Source organism: Rattus rattus, chromosome 2 (genome assembly GCF_011064425.1).
Source record: "Rattus rattus isolate New Zealand chromosome 2, Rrattus_CSIRO_v1, whole genome shotgun sequence".
Lineage (NCBI taxonomy): Eukaryota > Metazoa > Chordata > Mammalia > Rodentia > Muridae > Rattus > Rattus rattus.
In genome coordinates, this window is record NC_046155.1 from 160256159 (window position 1) to 160271476 (window position 15318).

General features: G+C 42.8%; 2 protein-coding genes across 2 annotated transcripts; both read left to right on the forward strand.

The window, feature by feature from the left end:
* The first annotated feature begins 4409 nt into the window (after positions 1-4409).
* LOC116894431 (protein FAM32A-like) lies at positions 4410-4811 on the forward strand. Its single transcript, XM_032896136.1, has one exon. It carries the CDS (start codon positions 4467-4469, stop codon positions 4800-4802), a length of 336 nt encoding a protein of 111 aa, XP_032752027.1. The 5' UTR covers positions 4410-4466; the 3' UTR covers positions 4803-4811.
* Positions 4812-6539: 1728 nt separating this feature from the next.
* Caap1 (caspase activity and apoptosis inhibitor 1) lies at positions 6540-12162 on the forward strand. Its single transcript, XM_032895162.1, is given in 5 exon segments — positions 6540-6572; positions 10410-10595; positions 10597-10865; positions 10867-10940; positions 10943-12162. Coding segments are annotated over 5 exon segments (957 nt in total). The 3' UTR covers positions 11338-12162.
* The last annotated feature ends 3156 nt before the right edge of the window (positions 12163-15318 follow it).

The following is a 15318-nucleotide window of genomic DNA, read 5'->3' on the forward strand; positions in this document are numbered from 1 at the left end:
AGTGTGCTCACATACATAAAATAAATAAATAAATCTTTTTTTAAAAAAAGTTTTATTTAATGTGCATATGTGTGCGGCCAGAGAAGGAGGTTGAATATCTTATTCTATGACACGTGGGCTTTATTCCCCCGGGACAAAGTTTCTTGCTTAATCTGGAGGAAAGCTGGCAGCCCGCCCACCCCGGTGACCCCCTGTCATCCCCATCGCCCTCAACCTTCTTATGTAGGAGTTAGAGATTCAGACTCAGGGGTCTCACGCCCAAAAGTTCACCATTACACTTTAAACCATCCCTCCAGCTCCTTTTTGGCTCTGTATGTAATCCAATCCTGACTTGCTGGGAACTCATTACAAAGCCCGATATGACCTTGAACTTGTAGTAGTCTCTGTAATGCCTGAACACTTCTGTGATTAGAGTTAATTTACAGTTATGTGTTACTCTGCCTGGTGTTGATTCTGTTTCAATCAACACTCGAGGACAGCAATAAAATTACATCACACAGACTAGGTAACTTCATTATCTGAAAATACGAGCGGTGTGATTTGGCCAGGTTGTTCATGGATAATAAACAGTTTTATTATTTAAAAAGTAAAGCCATAAAGACGCCTCGTTGGGTAAAGGAGTTTGCCACCAAGTTGGATAACCTGAGTTCCATTCCTGGAACCCAGATACTGTAAGGAAAGAATCAACTCTCAGAAGTTGACCTCTGACCTCCACGTGTGCTCTGTGACAGCCATACCATTTGCTTTTCCTGGTGCTGCGTTTAAAACGCTGACCAAAAGCAATTCAGAGAGGAAAGGTTTTATCTGGCTTATAACTTAAAGTCTGTCTTTGAGGGAAGTCAGGGCATGTTGGGAACACAAAGGTTCTTGTGCCCAAAGAGCATTAGGGAGCCAGGGTCGTTAAACACACAGGGTTCTCTCCTCAGTGGAGGAGATAAAATGCCTGTTTTCCCACCCAGAAGACTAGAAGTAGATATTGTTAATGACCTGTTGACATTTGTGCTGTCCGTGAAGGCAGACCAAACTCACCTTTTGCTATAGAGGCAGAGCTTACCCAAATCCTGCAAGATGTTTATTCCATAACATCTCTCCCTACACTGCTTCTAATTAATAAAATCCATCCTTAGTGTGAAAGATAAAAGTTTTAAAGTTGCCCCCCTAGACACAAAGTTTAGAGCAGAAAAAAAAAAAAAAAAAAAAGAAAACAGGTTAGGCCCCAGAATTGTATGTTCCAAGAAGCCTCTCCTAGGGCTATAGAATGGATAATTACATTGGCCAGCTCAACAGCTTTCTCCCAGAAACTAGCTGACCATAACTCTTAGAGAACAATTTTGAGAAGCAGGAAACAACATCTCCTAAGAACTAGCGGACCATGAAGTTAAATAATCTGAGAAGTAAGAGACAGCTTCTCCTAGGAAACAATCTTGGGAGACAGAGAGTTCTTCCTTGTGATTTTTCACTGTTATTCTATGACGCCATCCCTGCCCCCTCAGGTTGTGGTTTCTCCCTCTAAATACCTCTTCTCCAGCCTCTCGGGTCGAACTCCACTGCCCCCTGCGTGATAGGAGTCTCACCCCAGTGCACTGGTTGCTACGATAAACCTCATGTAATTACAACAAGGACAGTCTTGTGTGAGTTCTTGGGGGGTTGCGTCATCCCGAGACTTGAGTGAGGGTCTCCCCACTCCGGGGGTCTTTCAAGTGGAGATGCCACATGTATTTTATATCCCGCTAACCTCTATGCTATTGGTCAGAGACCACACTAGATTCTAGGATGTTCAGCTGTAGAGCTCACCCTCATCTCATGGTCACATGTACTTTGTAAAGGAGTTTCTATATAATAAAACCTTAAGGTTTATTATTCACTTAGAATTGGATTGATTGGGCTGGAGAGGTTGCTCAGTGGTTAAGAGCACTGACTGCTCTTCCAGAGGTCCTGAGTTCAATTCCCAGCAACCACATGGTGGCTCACAACCATCTGCAATGGGATCCGATGCCCTCTTCTGGTGTGTCTGAAGACAGCTACAGCATACTTATATATAATAAGTAAATAAATATTTTTTAAAAAAATAATTGAATTAATTGTTCCCTGGAAGCTTTCCCCCCAAACTGTACTGTGTTCAAAATATGCTGACAGTGAACTCCCTGACATTGGACTCCCTGAGTCTGATCCAGGTTGGTGATTAAATGTGAACCACTTTCATTCTCCTCTCTCCATGGGTTCCTTTCCTGCTTGGATACTGCAGGGATGCTTCCCTCAAGGGTGGTGTAGTGGCTATTCCTGGTTGTCAACCTGACTGTGTCTGGAATGAACTACAATCCAGAATTGGAGGGCTCACCTGTGATCCAGACCTTGAGGCTAGAAGACACACGTTTCTGACCTGGATCTTGGCCTGGAGATCTTGAGGCATAGTGGCCATGAAAAGCTTAGGCCCACACACCTTTAATCCCAGGAGACTGAGTCAAAGAGATCTCTGAGTTCAAAGTCAACCTGGGACAAAACAAGTCCCAGATCCAGGGGTAGTGGCACACACCTTTAATCCGGGCCACGCCTTCTGCTGGGGACCTACATAAGGACGTTGGAAGAAGGAAGATTCACTCTTCTTGCCTGCTTGCATCCACTTGCCAGCACCTCTGTTGGAACCCACTGCTACAGAAGACCATCTGAAACAACCAGCCTCGTGGGACTGAGTAACTACTGGATTCTTGGACTTCCCATCCACAACAGCTCATTGTTGGGGAGTCGGTCTACAGACTGTAAGTCATCACAGCAAACTCCCATAATATATAGAGACATTCCATAAGTTCTGTTGAAAGAATAAAGATTTTAAACTATCCCCCACTGACCCTGCTGTGAGGACAAGTGCACCTCACAGCAAAGAATAACATAACATATTTTGGGGACCAGTCCTGAGAAAAATGAGAATTAGGGTCAGCTTGCCTCAGAAGGAGGGTGGCCTAGAGTTAAACTGAGCCCAAGTTACAAACCAATGAAATTGCGTGACTGTTGCCAACTACCTATGTAATTTTCCCTATAAATCCCTTCCCCTAATTGGGCTCGGGGTCGACTCCTCTGTTTCCTGTGTGAGATATCGTCCCCAGAGCTCTGGTTCCTCAAATACACCTCTTGTTTATTACATCAAGACTGGTTTCTCTCTCTCTCTTTTTTTTAAACATTTATTTATTATGTATACATCATACAGCTTTCTGCCTGCATGTATGCCTGCAGGCCAGAAGAGGGCACCAGACCTGATTATAGATGGTTGTGAGCCACCATGTGGTTGCTGGGAATTGAACTCAGGACCTCTGGAAGAGCAGACAGTGCTCTTAACCTCTGAGCCATCTCTCCAGCCCCCTCAAGACTGGTTTCTCGTGAGTTCTTGGGGGTTGCGTTGTCTCAAGATTTGAGTGGGAGTCTTCCCCACCCCGGTGGTCTTTCATTGTGACTCTAGAGAAGCCTGACTAATACAGATGGGAACTCCAATGGGGCAGGAGCTTGAAGAAGAAACCATGGAGTAATGATGCCTACTGGATTGCTGACCCGATCCCAGTCAGCTACCTTTCTTATACAGTGCAGGCCCACCTGCCTCGGGACAGTAGTACCCGTGTTGGGCTGGGTACTTCTAAATCAATCATTTTAAAAAAAATTCGGGGTTGGGGATTTAGCTCAGTAGGGGTTGGGGATTTAGCTCAGTGGTAGGGCGCTTGCCTAGGAAGCGCAAGGCCCTGGGTTCGGTCCCCAGCTCCGAAAAAAAGAACCAAAAAAAAAAAAAAATGCCCCACAAACAAGCTCGAAGGCTAATTGCCTGAGAGCCATTGTGTAATTGTTCCCCTTCCCAAATGTGTAAAGCCAATAGCCAAGATTAGCCATTTCATACCTTATACTCACAAGCGTACACAAGTTACATAAAATGAGAGAAGGCAGAGAAAGCTATAAGTTCAATGGAAATCGGGAGGGCAGCGGGAGGGGGACGACGGCTATTTCTACATGTAAGAACCAGAGAATGCTATCTCCTTTCTGGTATAATAAATACTCTTACACTGAAGCCTCCGTGCAGACTTAAGAGGACCTAGAGTTGTTGGTTCACTCACAAATCATGGGTCACAGCAGAACTCTAGTGAGCTGCCGGGAGTCTCCAGGTCTGGAGTGGGTTGAAACTGGACACAGAAGTAGGACTATGGTGTGGCTTTAAAGACTGATGGTCCCCCGACATTCTAGCTCTCTCTAACTATAATGAAATGCTGATGATAAGTTCTAAAACATCCTAAAAACTTCCTTGCTCTTTCTGAGGGTAAAAAGCCGCTGGCTTTGGCGATCGACGCCTGTAGCCTAACAGCGTGGGGTTAAGTAATGTGGTCTTCGTTCTATCTCAGCAGGAATTGTGTGCCTCTCACTTTCAGCCTGCTAGAAGAAGTCACTGGGGGAAAAAAGCGACGCTTTAAAAAGTGATTATTGCGGCGAGCACTATGGAGGCATACGAGCAGGTACAGAAGGGCCCCCTGAAGCTGAAAGGTGTGGCAGAGCTTGGCGTGACGAAGCGGAGGAAGAAGAAGGACAAAGACAAGACCAAGATGCTGGAGACCATGGGGATGAGAAAGAAGAGCGAGGAGGAGAAGCAGCACTGCCTGGACAAGCGCACGCCGGCGCAGGCTGCCTTTGAAAAGATGCAGGAGAAGCGGCAAATGGAAAGGATCCTGAAGAAGGCGTCGAAAACCCACAAGCAGAGAGTGGAGGACTTCAACCGACACCTGGACACACTCACCGAGCACTATGACATTCCCAAGGTCAGCTGGACCAAGTAACCTGCCCTGCCCCAGGCGCAAAAGGCAGAGGGCCAGGCTGACCGTGTGGCTTCCCTGGTTTAAGGACACCAAAGCGCCAGCAGACGTGGTGCAGTGGTGCAGATGCTACAGCGCTGTGTCACCTGAGGTTCTAAGTGGACCACACGCTTTCGAGAGATGCAGCTTCTGTTGCCATGGATACTGAACGAATGACAAATGGGGGGAGGGGGAGCTGACATGTATGGAATAAAGGGAATATGAGTCATGGAGTGTGAACCTTTTCTGTACCGGCTGTCTGTCACAGGGATACCTTTCCATTCTGCCCGTGTCCCTGAACGATGAAGAATGCACAGTGATAAACCAGTTCAGTGTGGGAGAAATTAGATGCTTTTTGTATTTTAAAGGTGTATATGTGTGTGCATACATATGTGTGTTACATAACGTGCGTTGTGGGAGTGCACGCGTACAGGTGCACACGTGTAGAGGACAACTTGAAGGACTGACCCCGTCCACCATGTGGATCTTGGGAATCGGATCCAAGTCAGGCTGTGAAACTTGGCTGCCAGTGACTTTACCCACTGTGCTATGTCACAGTCCAGAGGACACATTTATTCCACTTGTGTTCACACCTGAGGGAGACGGTGTATGCATACCTTGTCTCAAGTGTTTAGGACCATTTTCGATTTGGGGATTTTTTCCAGATTTGGGGAACACAATGATTTTTGTAATGTGTAATGAGACGTTTCAGTGACGGTCACGAGTTTGCACACATTTGATTGCTGTTTGACTTGCCCTGGGCATATAGCCTAAAGTCATTTTATATTAATTTTTTCTGTCTTTGAACATAGTATACAAAATACACAATTTTTGAAGAATTTTGTGTGTGAAAAAAAGAAAAGCAATTATAGTGATTTACTAAGTTGTAAAGTTTCCATGGGAGGTGAAAAATCAGAATGAATGAAAAGGGGGGCTAAGAGAAAATTCTTCGAACTCTTCTCTTTGTCCTCAGTACTTTTACCCCTTTCAGAACATATGATCACGTGGTAAAAGTTCATCACACATTCACACACAAAGTTCAAATCATTAACTGGAACAGAAGTTTACGACAGAGAATGTTTACCTGCATACCCATTAGGGTAATTATCTGGCTAAACATCCATCACCTGTCACAGCCCCACAGGTTCACTGAAGGTTTAAAATCACAACTAAGTTATTAGTGAAGTTTTGTATAAACCCAGTCAATATTTTGTCTTTTGTCCTAGCACCTATAATAAAGTGTTCCCTTTTTATGACCTTCGGTTAATGGTTTCACAATCTCTTGGAATGTGCTCTGAGTAGGAGAAAGTCTGATTACTATTTAGGAGCAATTAACTGGTGACACGTGGGAGAGTGGCAGAGTTCTCACTGCAGTTCTGACTGTCAGAAAAGGGCCTGATGGCAGTCCACTATAAAAGAGCTTAGTAAATACTGATAGAATTTTAGGAATTCTTATAGGATCATCATTAAGAATTAAGAAGTCATCTATTTGTCTATATAGTGTCACTACCAGACAGTACATCTTCATGGATCTACAGAGATCTGCTCAAAAGGGTGGGCTAATGCCTAGTGATTGTCACATATGTTTAATAATAACAGGAGAAGCATATTAATAGCAGGAATCTTTCCTAAAATGATTTTCTTCTGGGCCTTGCCTATTAGAGTTCTGTAGTAGATTTTAATCTCAGGAAGATGTCCTGCTAGTCACTAGCTTGCCCCATGATGGCTCCTGACAGTGAGTGGGTTCTGCTAAAGGTATGTTGTTTGTTGGAATAGCTCCTCACTCTGGAATTTAGAATATTGCCAGATTGATATCCAACTCTTGGCAATCCTCCTGCCTCAAAAGTTGGGCTGAGAGGAATAGACGAGTACCGCTACTGGCTTGAACTGTGAATTCTTCTGTACTACATCACAGTGATAATTTGTGACGAGGCACTACACACGGCGGTCTGCACTAACACAGCATGAGCTGCTCAGAGTGCTTTCCCCTGCGGTGCTTAGGTTCCACCGAAGGCATGGTAAGGAGGAGATTTCATTTTAGATATGAGGGAGAGTGTAGCCAGAGGCATGGACGAATCCAACCTGAGCTGTAACATGGGGCAGGGGCGAATGAAGAGGAGAGAGCAAGTGGCCTAAGAGAGCAGCCAAGAACCAAGAGGCCAAGGGAGTGAATTATATAGGAAACAGAAGCTGGGGTGGGGGAACCAGCCCCTGGCCTGGAGAAGTTTAGGGTACTGGGCCGGGTGGGAAGTGCTGGGAGGAGCCCCAGGTAAAGAATGAGGTTTGCTCCAGGTTTCTTTAGACCCTGACAATCACCACATCCAATTCTATGTTTGATTCTGAAATTAACAATATGTGTGTCCTTCTAAAAGAATTCGATATAGCAGGGCTATGTTGATGATACTTATCTTTAAAATATTTTCAAAAGTCTGGTATGTTCTCTGTTCTCCAAAGCCACCACCTATTTGATGGATATCTCCCCTAATCTTTTAACCTTCACTTTTTTTTGTAAATTAATAATTTTGTTGTTTTGGCATGAGTTAAGGGGTGTGTGTGTGTGTGTGTGTGTGTGTGTGTGTTTGTGTGTGTGTGTAAGATTTTGTTGGTTGGCTGGTTGTTGATTTATTGTTTGTTTTGTGTCAGGCATGTGTTTTTCACTTAGAAAAATGAAAACGAAAACCACATTCTTCTGTAGCCCAGGATGGGCTTAACTCGTGAGCTTTCTGTCCATTCCTCCTGAGTGCTGTAATTGCAAGCTTGAGACTCTGGCTTGATGATGATGGTGGTGCTTCTTCTTCTTCTTCTTCTTCTTCTTCTTCTTCTTCTTCTTCTTCTTCTTCTTCTTCTTCTTCTTCTATTTTATTTTATTTTTGTTTGTTTTAGCTGAAGCTGTATCCTGAGAGATAAGGTGTAAGGAGTTCACGGTGTGACTTTCTGACTCCTAGAAATCCTGTGGGGTTCAAATGAAAGCTGGCACGGGCTGGGCTCCTTTCCCTGGTGAGGCAAGGGTTATCACACCTTTCGACTTTGGAAGCGTAATGTCATTACTTGTTAGCAACGCTGTGCAAAGTGGAATCAACAAAAGTGCCTACTGAATGGAAAATTGCCCTGAGCACTGGGTAGCGGGACAACTTTCCGCAAACCAGCAAATCTGCAAATCTACCTATAGCCAGGCCAGGTTTGAGCCCGCCCTGCCAAACACACTGACTCAAAAATTTACCCTCCACGTCCTCCCTGAGAATGCTGCTCCAGTCACCCTGATTTCTATAAGCCATTCGGGATATGCAGCCGTGTAGTCCAATCACAAACGCCAGGAAACAGTGGAAGGCGGGCTCATCCTGTCTGCCAAGGTGTCCGTTTGGCTCTAAGAGTGAGGCAGGGAGAGAGCAAACTGTGCTTTGAACACAGCTGCCCTGACCTGTAAGGAGAGCACAGGAGATATCAGAAGCCTGTGGTAGTGAGCAAGGGACCTCTAACCCAGACAGAAAGGAACAGGCAGCTGAGCTGCTGGACCCAGCTGAGGTAGATAGATCCTCCCCAGGGGCAGGACTGAGTCAGCGGCCAACTTGGCATTTGGTGTGGTCTCTCTATCCACTTGGTGGCTGCAAACTGAGCCCCAGCCAGAGACCACTGAAGCTCTGCCCCACAAGCAGCTCTCCCCACCCTGGGTAAGCTTCCCTGTAGGTACCGTCTGTGCACATATATCTTGCCTTTGGAAAGGACAGCTAGAATGGCTTTGTAGCTTAGTAGAGTGGTTTCCTAGCAGGCTCGCTTGCCTTGGAGTTGTGGACCATGCCTGCTATCCAGCCCCCACTTTCTCCTGGTCCTCTTGCACAACTTCTGCAAATATGAACTTTGCAGTTCATATTTAGGTTTAGGATCCGCTCTGAGTTAGTTTTGTGAACGATATAAAGTCTGTGTGCCGCTTGTTTTTTTTTGTGTGTGCGTGGGTGCTTTTGTATTCTATTCGTAAGAAGGCCATAGTTTCTACACTCAATCTTCCCTAATGCTTTTGTCAGTCAATACACTAAATGCACAGAACAAAGAAAGAATACTAAAAGCTGTAAGGAAAACAATGCCACGTAACATAGAAAGGCAGACCTATCACAATTACAACAGACTTCTCAACAGAGACCCTAAAAGCCAGAAGATCCTGGACAGATGTCATGCAGACCCTAAGAGAATACAGATGCTAGCCCAGGAAAAAACTCAATCATCCTAGATGAAGAAACTAAAATATTCACGATAAAACCTAACATTTATATATATATATGTATATATATATATATATATATATATATATATCTCCAGTCCTACAGAGGATTCTAGAAGGAAAATCCAACACAAGGAAGATAACTACACCATAGAAAACACAAGAAATTAATCATCTCACAGCAAACCCAAAAGGAGAGAACCACACACACATAATACCACCTCCAACAACAAACAGGTACTAACAATCATCTGTCTTTAATATTTCTCAACATCGATGAACTCAATCCCCTAATGAAAGGACATAAGCTAACAGATGGGATACACAAGCAGGATCCAGCATTTTGCTGCATGCAAGAAACACACCTCAGTGGCAAGAAATTGGGGGGATCCCATACAAACAGCTTAACAGCACACCTGAAAGCTCTAGAACAGAAAGAAGCAAATAAACCCAAGAGGAGTAGACGGCAGGAAATAATCAAACTCAGGGCTGAAATCAACCGGTTAAAACCAAAGATAACCATACAAAGAATCAACAAAAGCAAGAGCTGGTTCTTTGAGGAAATCAACAAGAGAGATAAACCCTTAGCCAGACTAACTAAAGGGCACGGAGTTAGTATCCAAATGAACAAATCGGAAATGAAAAGAGAAACATAACAACAGAAACTGAAGAAATTCAAAAAGTCATCAGAACCTACTACAAAAGCCTATACTCAACCAAACTGGGAAATCTAGAGGAAGCATGATTTTCTAGACAGATACCATGTACCAAAGTTAAATCAAGGACAGGTAAATTGTCTATACAGTCCCATAACCCCTAACCAAATAGAAATAATCATAAAAACCTCCTAACCAAAAAAATAAAGCCCAGAGCCAGATGGTTTTAGTTCAGAATTCTACCAGACCTTCAAAGAATAGCTAATACCAATACTCATTAAACTATTCCACAAAATAAAAGGAGATAAAACACTACATAATTCATTCTATGAAGCCACAGTTACTGTAATACCTACATCACATAAAAGACCCAACAAAGAGAGAGACCAATTTCACTCATGAATATCAATGCAAAAATACGCAATAAAATTCTCACAAATCAAATCCAAGAACACATCAAAACCATCATTCACCATGATCAAGTAGGCTTCATCCCAGGGATGTAGGGATGGTTCAATATACGGAAATCCATCAATGTAATCCACTATATAAACAAATTCAAGGAAAAAAAAAGCACACGATCATCACATCAGATGCTGAAAAAGCCTTCGACAAAATACAACACCCCTTCATGTTAAAAGTCCTGGAGAGATCAGGAATTCATGGCTTATACCTAAACATAACAAAAGCAATATACAGATGGTTGCAGCGGGAGGACCATAGGACCATAATGGGAAAGAAGTCTTCTGGGGCGGGGGCGGGGCGGGGCGGGGCGGGGCGGGGGCGGAGAAACAGCCCAAGCGGAGCGGCCAGGAGGCAGCCGCCCGCACTAGCGCCCTGGACCTGGTACGGGTGCTGAGCAGGAGCATGGGTGGATGCGAGAGCTTTGGCTGCTGCGGGGTCGCTGGCAGCGGGCGGGACGAATGTGGCAGCGGAAGAGCACCGATTTTCCTCCAGCGTCTCGGGCTCCCTGCAGCAGGAAACCAAGTATCTTTTACCAAGTCTGGGAAAAGAATTATTCTTGGCAGAGCCCCGTGATCTTGAAGAAGGTGGACTGGATCTGACTGTCTCGTTAAAACCTGTTAGTTTCTATATATCAGACAAAAAGGAAATGCTGCAGCAGTGCTTCTATATAATAGGAGAGCAGAAGTTACAGAAGATGCTCCCTGATGTGCTGAAGGCAAGGTACCGGTGTGGATTCTACTTCAACCCTGAGAGAGAACAAACCACCAGAAGGTTTGGAATCAAAACAAGGAAAGGGGAAGATAGTGATGTACTCAGTATAAACGCAGATGCTTATGACAGCGATATAGAAGGCCCAAGCAATGAAGAAGCTGCCGCCTCGGCCACCGCCGCCCCTGCTGCTACTGCTGTTGCTACTGCTGCTTCTGCTTCTGAGGTCCCAGGAAGTACAGTCCAGAGTGAAGCTGCTCAGATAGGTGACCTGGAGTGAGATATTGAAAACAGTGTGAATGAGATTTTGGGACTGGTAGAGTCTAGCCCAAAGGAACCCAAAGTGGCCATCCTGACGGTTCCTCCACCAGAAGATGTTCAGCCATCTGCACAGCAACTGGAACTTCTAGAACTTGAAATGAGGGCAAGAGCGATTAAGGCTCTCATGAAAGCTGGCGATATAAAAAAGCCAGGCTAGTTTTCTGACTTGAATATTACGTGTGTTTGAATGAAGCCATGTCAACTAATTTTGTATCTGATGTTTATCTGGGTATCATGTGATATTTCTCATGTAAAACTTATTAGGTAAACTCATCTTAGGCTGAAATATATTTTTTACTTTTATATTATAGATTATAGATGAATATTTAAATTCATGACAAATATAGTTGGATACCCTGGATATTTCTTTTAGTTAATGTCTGTAAATTGGTATCTTAGAAGCCAACAGGAAGGAGACAACATTTTTCCTTTGTTTTTAAAAGTTTGGGCAACAAACTCAAAAGCTTTAAGAAAGATTGATGAAGCATGTTTCTCTTAAGGCTACCTGTATTTTTCAATAGAATATTAAATTATTGCTCCTAGATTTGTTAGCAGTTTAAGAACTTTATTTAGTTTTGTGTATATATACTTTTAACATATGAACTGATGGAGGATGCCTCTTTGTGGATGTGAGTTTCCTAGTTAAAACTAACGGACTGTTTTGTTGTCAGGCTCAGAGATCGAACTTACTTTAAAAGCTTTTTTAATCAAGAAAAAAATCAACTTAAGGCTATTTCTTTAACAATGTACAGTTAATTTGTTCATGTTAAATTCCAACAACAAGCCATTCTGACAAATGTTTGGTCTATTGTTCACATTTTTTTCCTTCAATAAAACAAACAAAAAAAACCCCCAAATTTTCATTTACACTCCAACCTATCAGGAAAGGGATAATATGATACAGGGTTTCGTTTCATGTCATTGTTAGATGATCTGATATATTGTTCCATAAATCAAGATAATAAAAGGCTGTTATTCTGGATATGAAGACTTGATACTTTTCCAAAAGCAAAATTGACTTTAAGAACCTTTGATAAAATGGATGGAACTTGAAAATATCATCCTGAGTGAGGTAACCCAATCACAGAAAAACACACATGGTATGCTCTCATTGATAAGTGGATATTAGCCCAAATGCTCGAATTACCCTAGATGCACAGAACACATGAAACTCAAGAAGGATGATCAAAATTCGAATGCTTTACTCCTTCTTTAAAAGGGGAACAAGAATACCCTTGGGAGGGAATAAGGAGGCAAAATTTAGAACAGAGGCAGAAGGAACACCCATTCAGAGCCTGCCCCACATGTGACCCATACATATACAGTCACCCAATTAGATAAGATGGATGAAGCAATGAAGTGCAGGCTGACAGGAACCGGATCTAGATCTCTCCTGAGAGACACACCCAGAATACAGCAAATACATAGGCGAATGCCAGCAGCAAACCACTGAACTGAGAACGGGACCCCCGTTGAAGGAATCAGAGAAAGGACTGAAAGAGCTTGAAGGGGCTTGAGACCCCATATGAACAACAATGCCAAGCAACCAGAGCTTCCAGGGACTAAGCCACTACCCAAAGACTATACATGGACTGACCCTGGGCTCCAAGCTCATAGATAGCAATGAATAGCCTAGTAAGAGCACCAGTGGAAGGGGAAGCCCTTGGTCCTGGCAAGACTGAAACCCCAGTGAAGGTGATTGTTTGAGGGAGGGCAGTAATGTGGGAGTATGGGGCGGGGAACACCCATAGAGAAGGGGAGAGAGAGGGGTTAGGGGGATGTTGGCCCGGAAACCAGGAAAGGGAATAACAATCAAAATGTAAATAAGAAATACCCAAGTTAATAAAGATGAAAAAAAAAAAAAAAGAACCTTTGATAAGTTGATATTGTAATTAAGCTAATTTTGTATACATTTTAATAAACAAATTAGCACCTTGCCACAAAAAAAAAAAAAAGCAATATACAGCAAACCAACAGCCAACATCAAATTAAATGAAGAGAAACTAGAAGCAATTCCACTAAAATCAGGGGCAAAACAAGTTTTCCCACTCTCTCCCTATCTATTCAATATAGTACTTAAAGTTCTAGCCAGGACAATTAGACAACAAAAGGAGATCAAGGGGGTACAAATTGGAAAGGAAGAAGTCAAAGATTCACTGTTTGTAGATGATATGATAGTGTACTTAAGTGACCCCAAAATTCTACCAGAGAACTACTAAACCTGATAAACAACTCCAGCAAAGTGGTGAGATATCAAGTTAACTCAAACAAATCAGTAGCCTTCCTTTATACAAATGATAAGCAGGTTGAGAAAGAAAAATTAGGGAAACAACACCCCTCACAATAGCTACAAGTAATATAAAATATCTTGGTGTAACATTTGGCAAGCAAGAAAAAGAGCTGTATGACAAGTACTTCAAATCCCTGAAGAAAGAAATCAAAGTAGACCTCAGAAGATGGAAAGATCTCCCATGCTCATAGATTGGTAGGATTAACATAGTGAAAAATGGCCACCTTGCCAAAAGCAATCAACAGATTCAACGCAATCCCATCAAGATTCCAAAATAGTTCTTCACAGGCATGGAAAGAGTAATTCTCAACTTCATAGGGAAAAACAAAAAACCCAGGAGAGCCAAAACATTTCTCAACCAAAAAAAGGATCTTCTGGGGGAATCAACATCCCTGACTTCAAGCTGTACTACAAAGCGATAGTGATAAACTCAACGTGGTATTGGTGCAGAGACAGTCAATCAGAGGAATAGGATCCATGACCCAGAGATAAATCCACAACTATGGGGGTTGGGGATTTAGCTCAGTGGTAGAGCGCTTGCCTAGGAAGCGCAAGGCCCTGAGTTAGGTCCCCAGCTCCAAAAAAAAACCAAAAAAAAAAAAAAAAAAAAAATCCACAACTATGGACACTTCATCTTTTACAAAGAAGTCAAAACTACACAATGAAAAAGAGAAAGCATCTTCAATAAGCTGGTCTAAGTGGCTGTCTGCTTATAGAAGAATGAAAATAGATCCATATTATCGCTTAGCACAAAGCTCAAGTCCAAGTAGATCAAGGACCTCAACATAAAACAATACACTGCATCTAATAGAAGAGAATGTGAGAAATATCCTCGAACTCATTGGCACATGGGGAAATTTCCTGAACAGAACAGCAATGGCTCAGGCTCTGAAATCAATAATTAACACATGGGACCTCATGAAACTTAAAAGCTTCTGTAAGGCCAAAGACACTGTCAATTGGACAAATCGGAAACCTACATACAGATTGGGAAAAAAAATATTCACTAGCCTTACATCTGATAGAGGACTAATATCCAAAATATATTTTAAAAACTCAAGAAGTTAACCTCCAAAAAACAAATAACCCAGTTTAAAAATGGGGTACGGAGCTAAACAGAGAATTCACAATGGAAGTATCTCTAATAGCCGAGAAGCACTTAAAGAAATGTTCAAAGTCCTTAGTTTTCAGGGAAATGCAAATCAAAATGACCCTGAGATTCCACTTCCCACCAGTCAGAATGGCTAAGATCAAAAACTCAAGTAACAGCACATACTGGCTGGAAAAAGAGGGACATTCCTCCATTGTTGGTGGGATAGCAAACTGGTACAACCACTCTGGAAATCAATCTGGTAGTTTGTCAGAAAATTGGATATAGTTCTTCTTCTTTTTTCTTTTCTTTTTTTTTTTTTTTTTTTTGGAGCTGAGGACCGAACCCCGGGCCTTGCGCTTGCTAGGCAGGCACGCTACTGAGCTAAATCCCCAACCCAGAAAATTGGGTATAGTTCTAAAGACCCAGCTATACCACTCTTAGGAATATATTCAAAAATGCCCCATATACCACAAGGACACATGTTCCACTATGTTCATAGCAGCCTTGTTTGTGATAGCCAGAAGCTAGAAACAACCCAGAGGTCCCACGATGGAGAATGGATACAGACAATGTGGTTCATTTACACAATGGAATACTACTCAGCTATTAAGAATGAGGAAATTATGAGTTTTGCAGGCAAATGGATGAAAGTAGAAAAGATACCATCCTGAGTGAGTTAAACCAGGCTCCAAAGGAGCCTGCATGGTATGCATGGTATGTACTCACTGATAAGTAGTTATTAGCCGAAAAGTACA

Coding starts and splice junctions, on each gene's coding strand:
- LOC116894431 (XM_032896136.1), top strand. CDS start 4,467: ATGGAGGCATACGAGCAGGTACAGAAGGGCCCCCTGAAGCTGAAAGGT.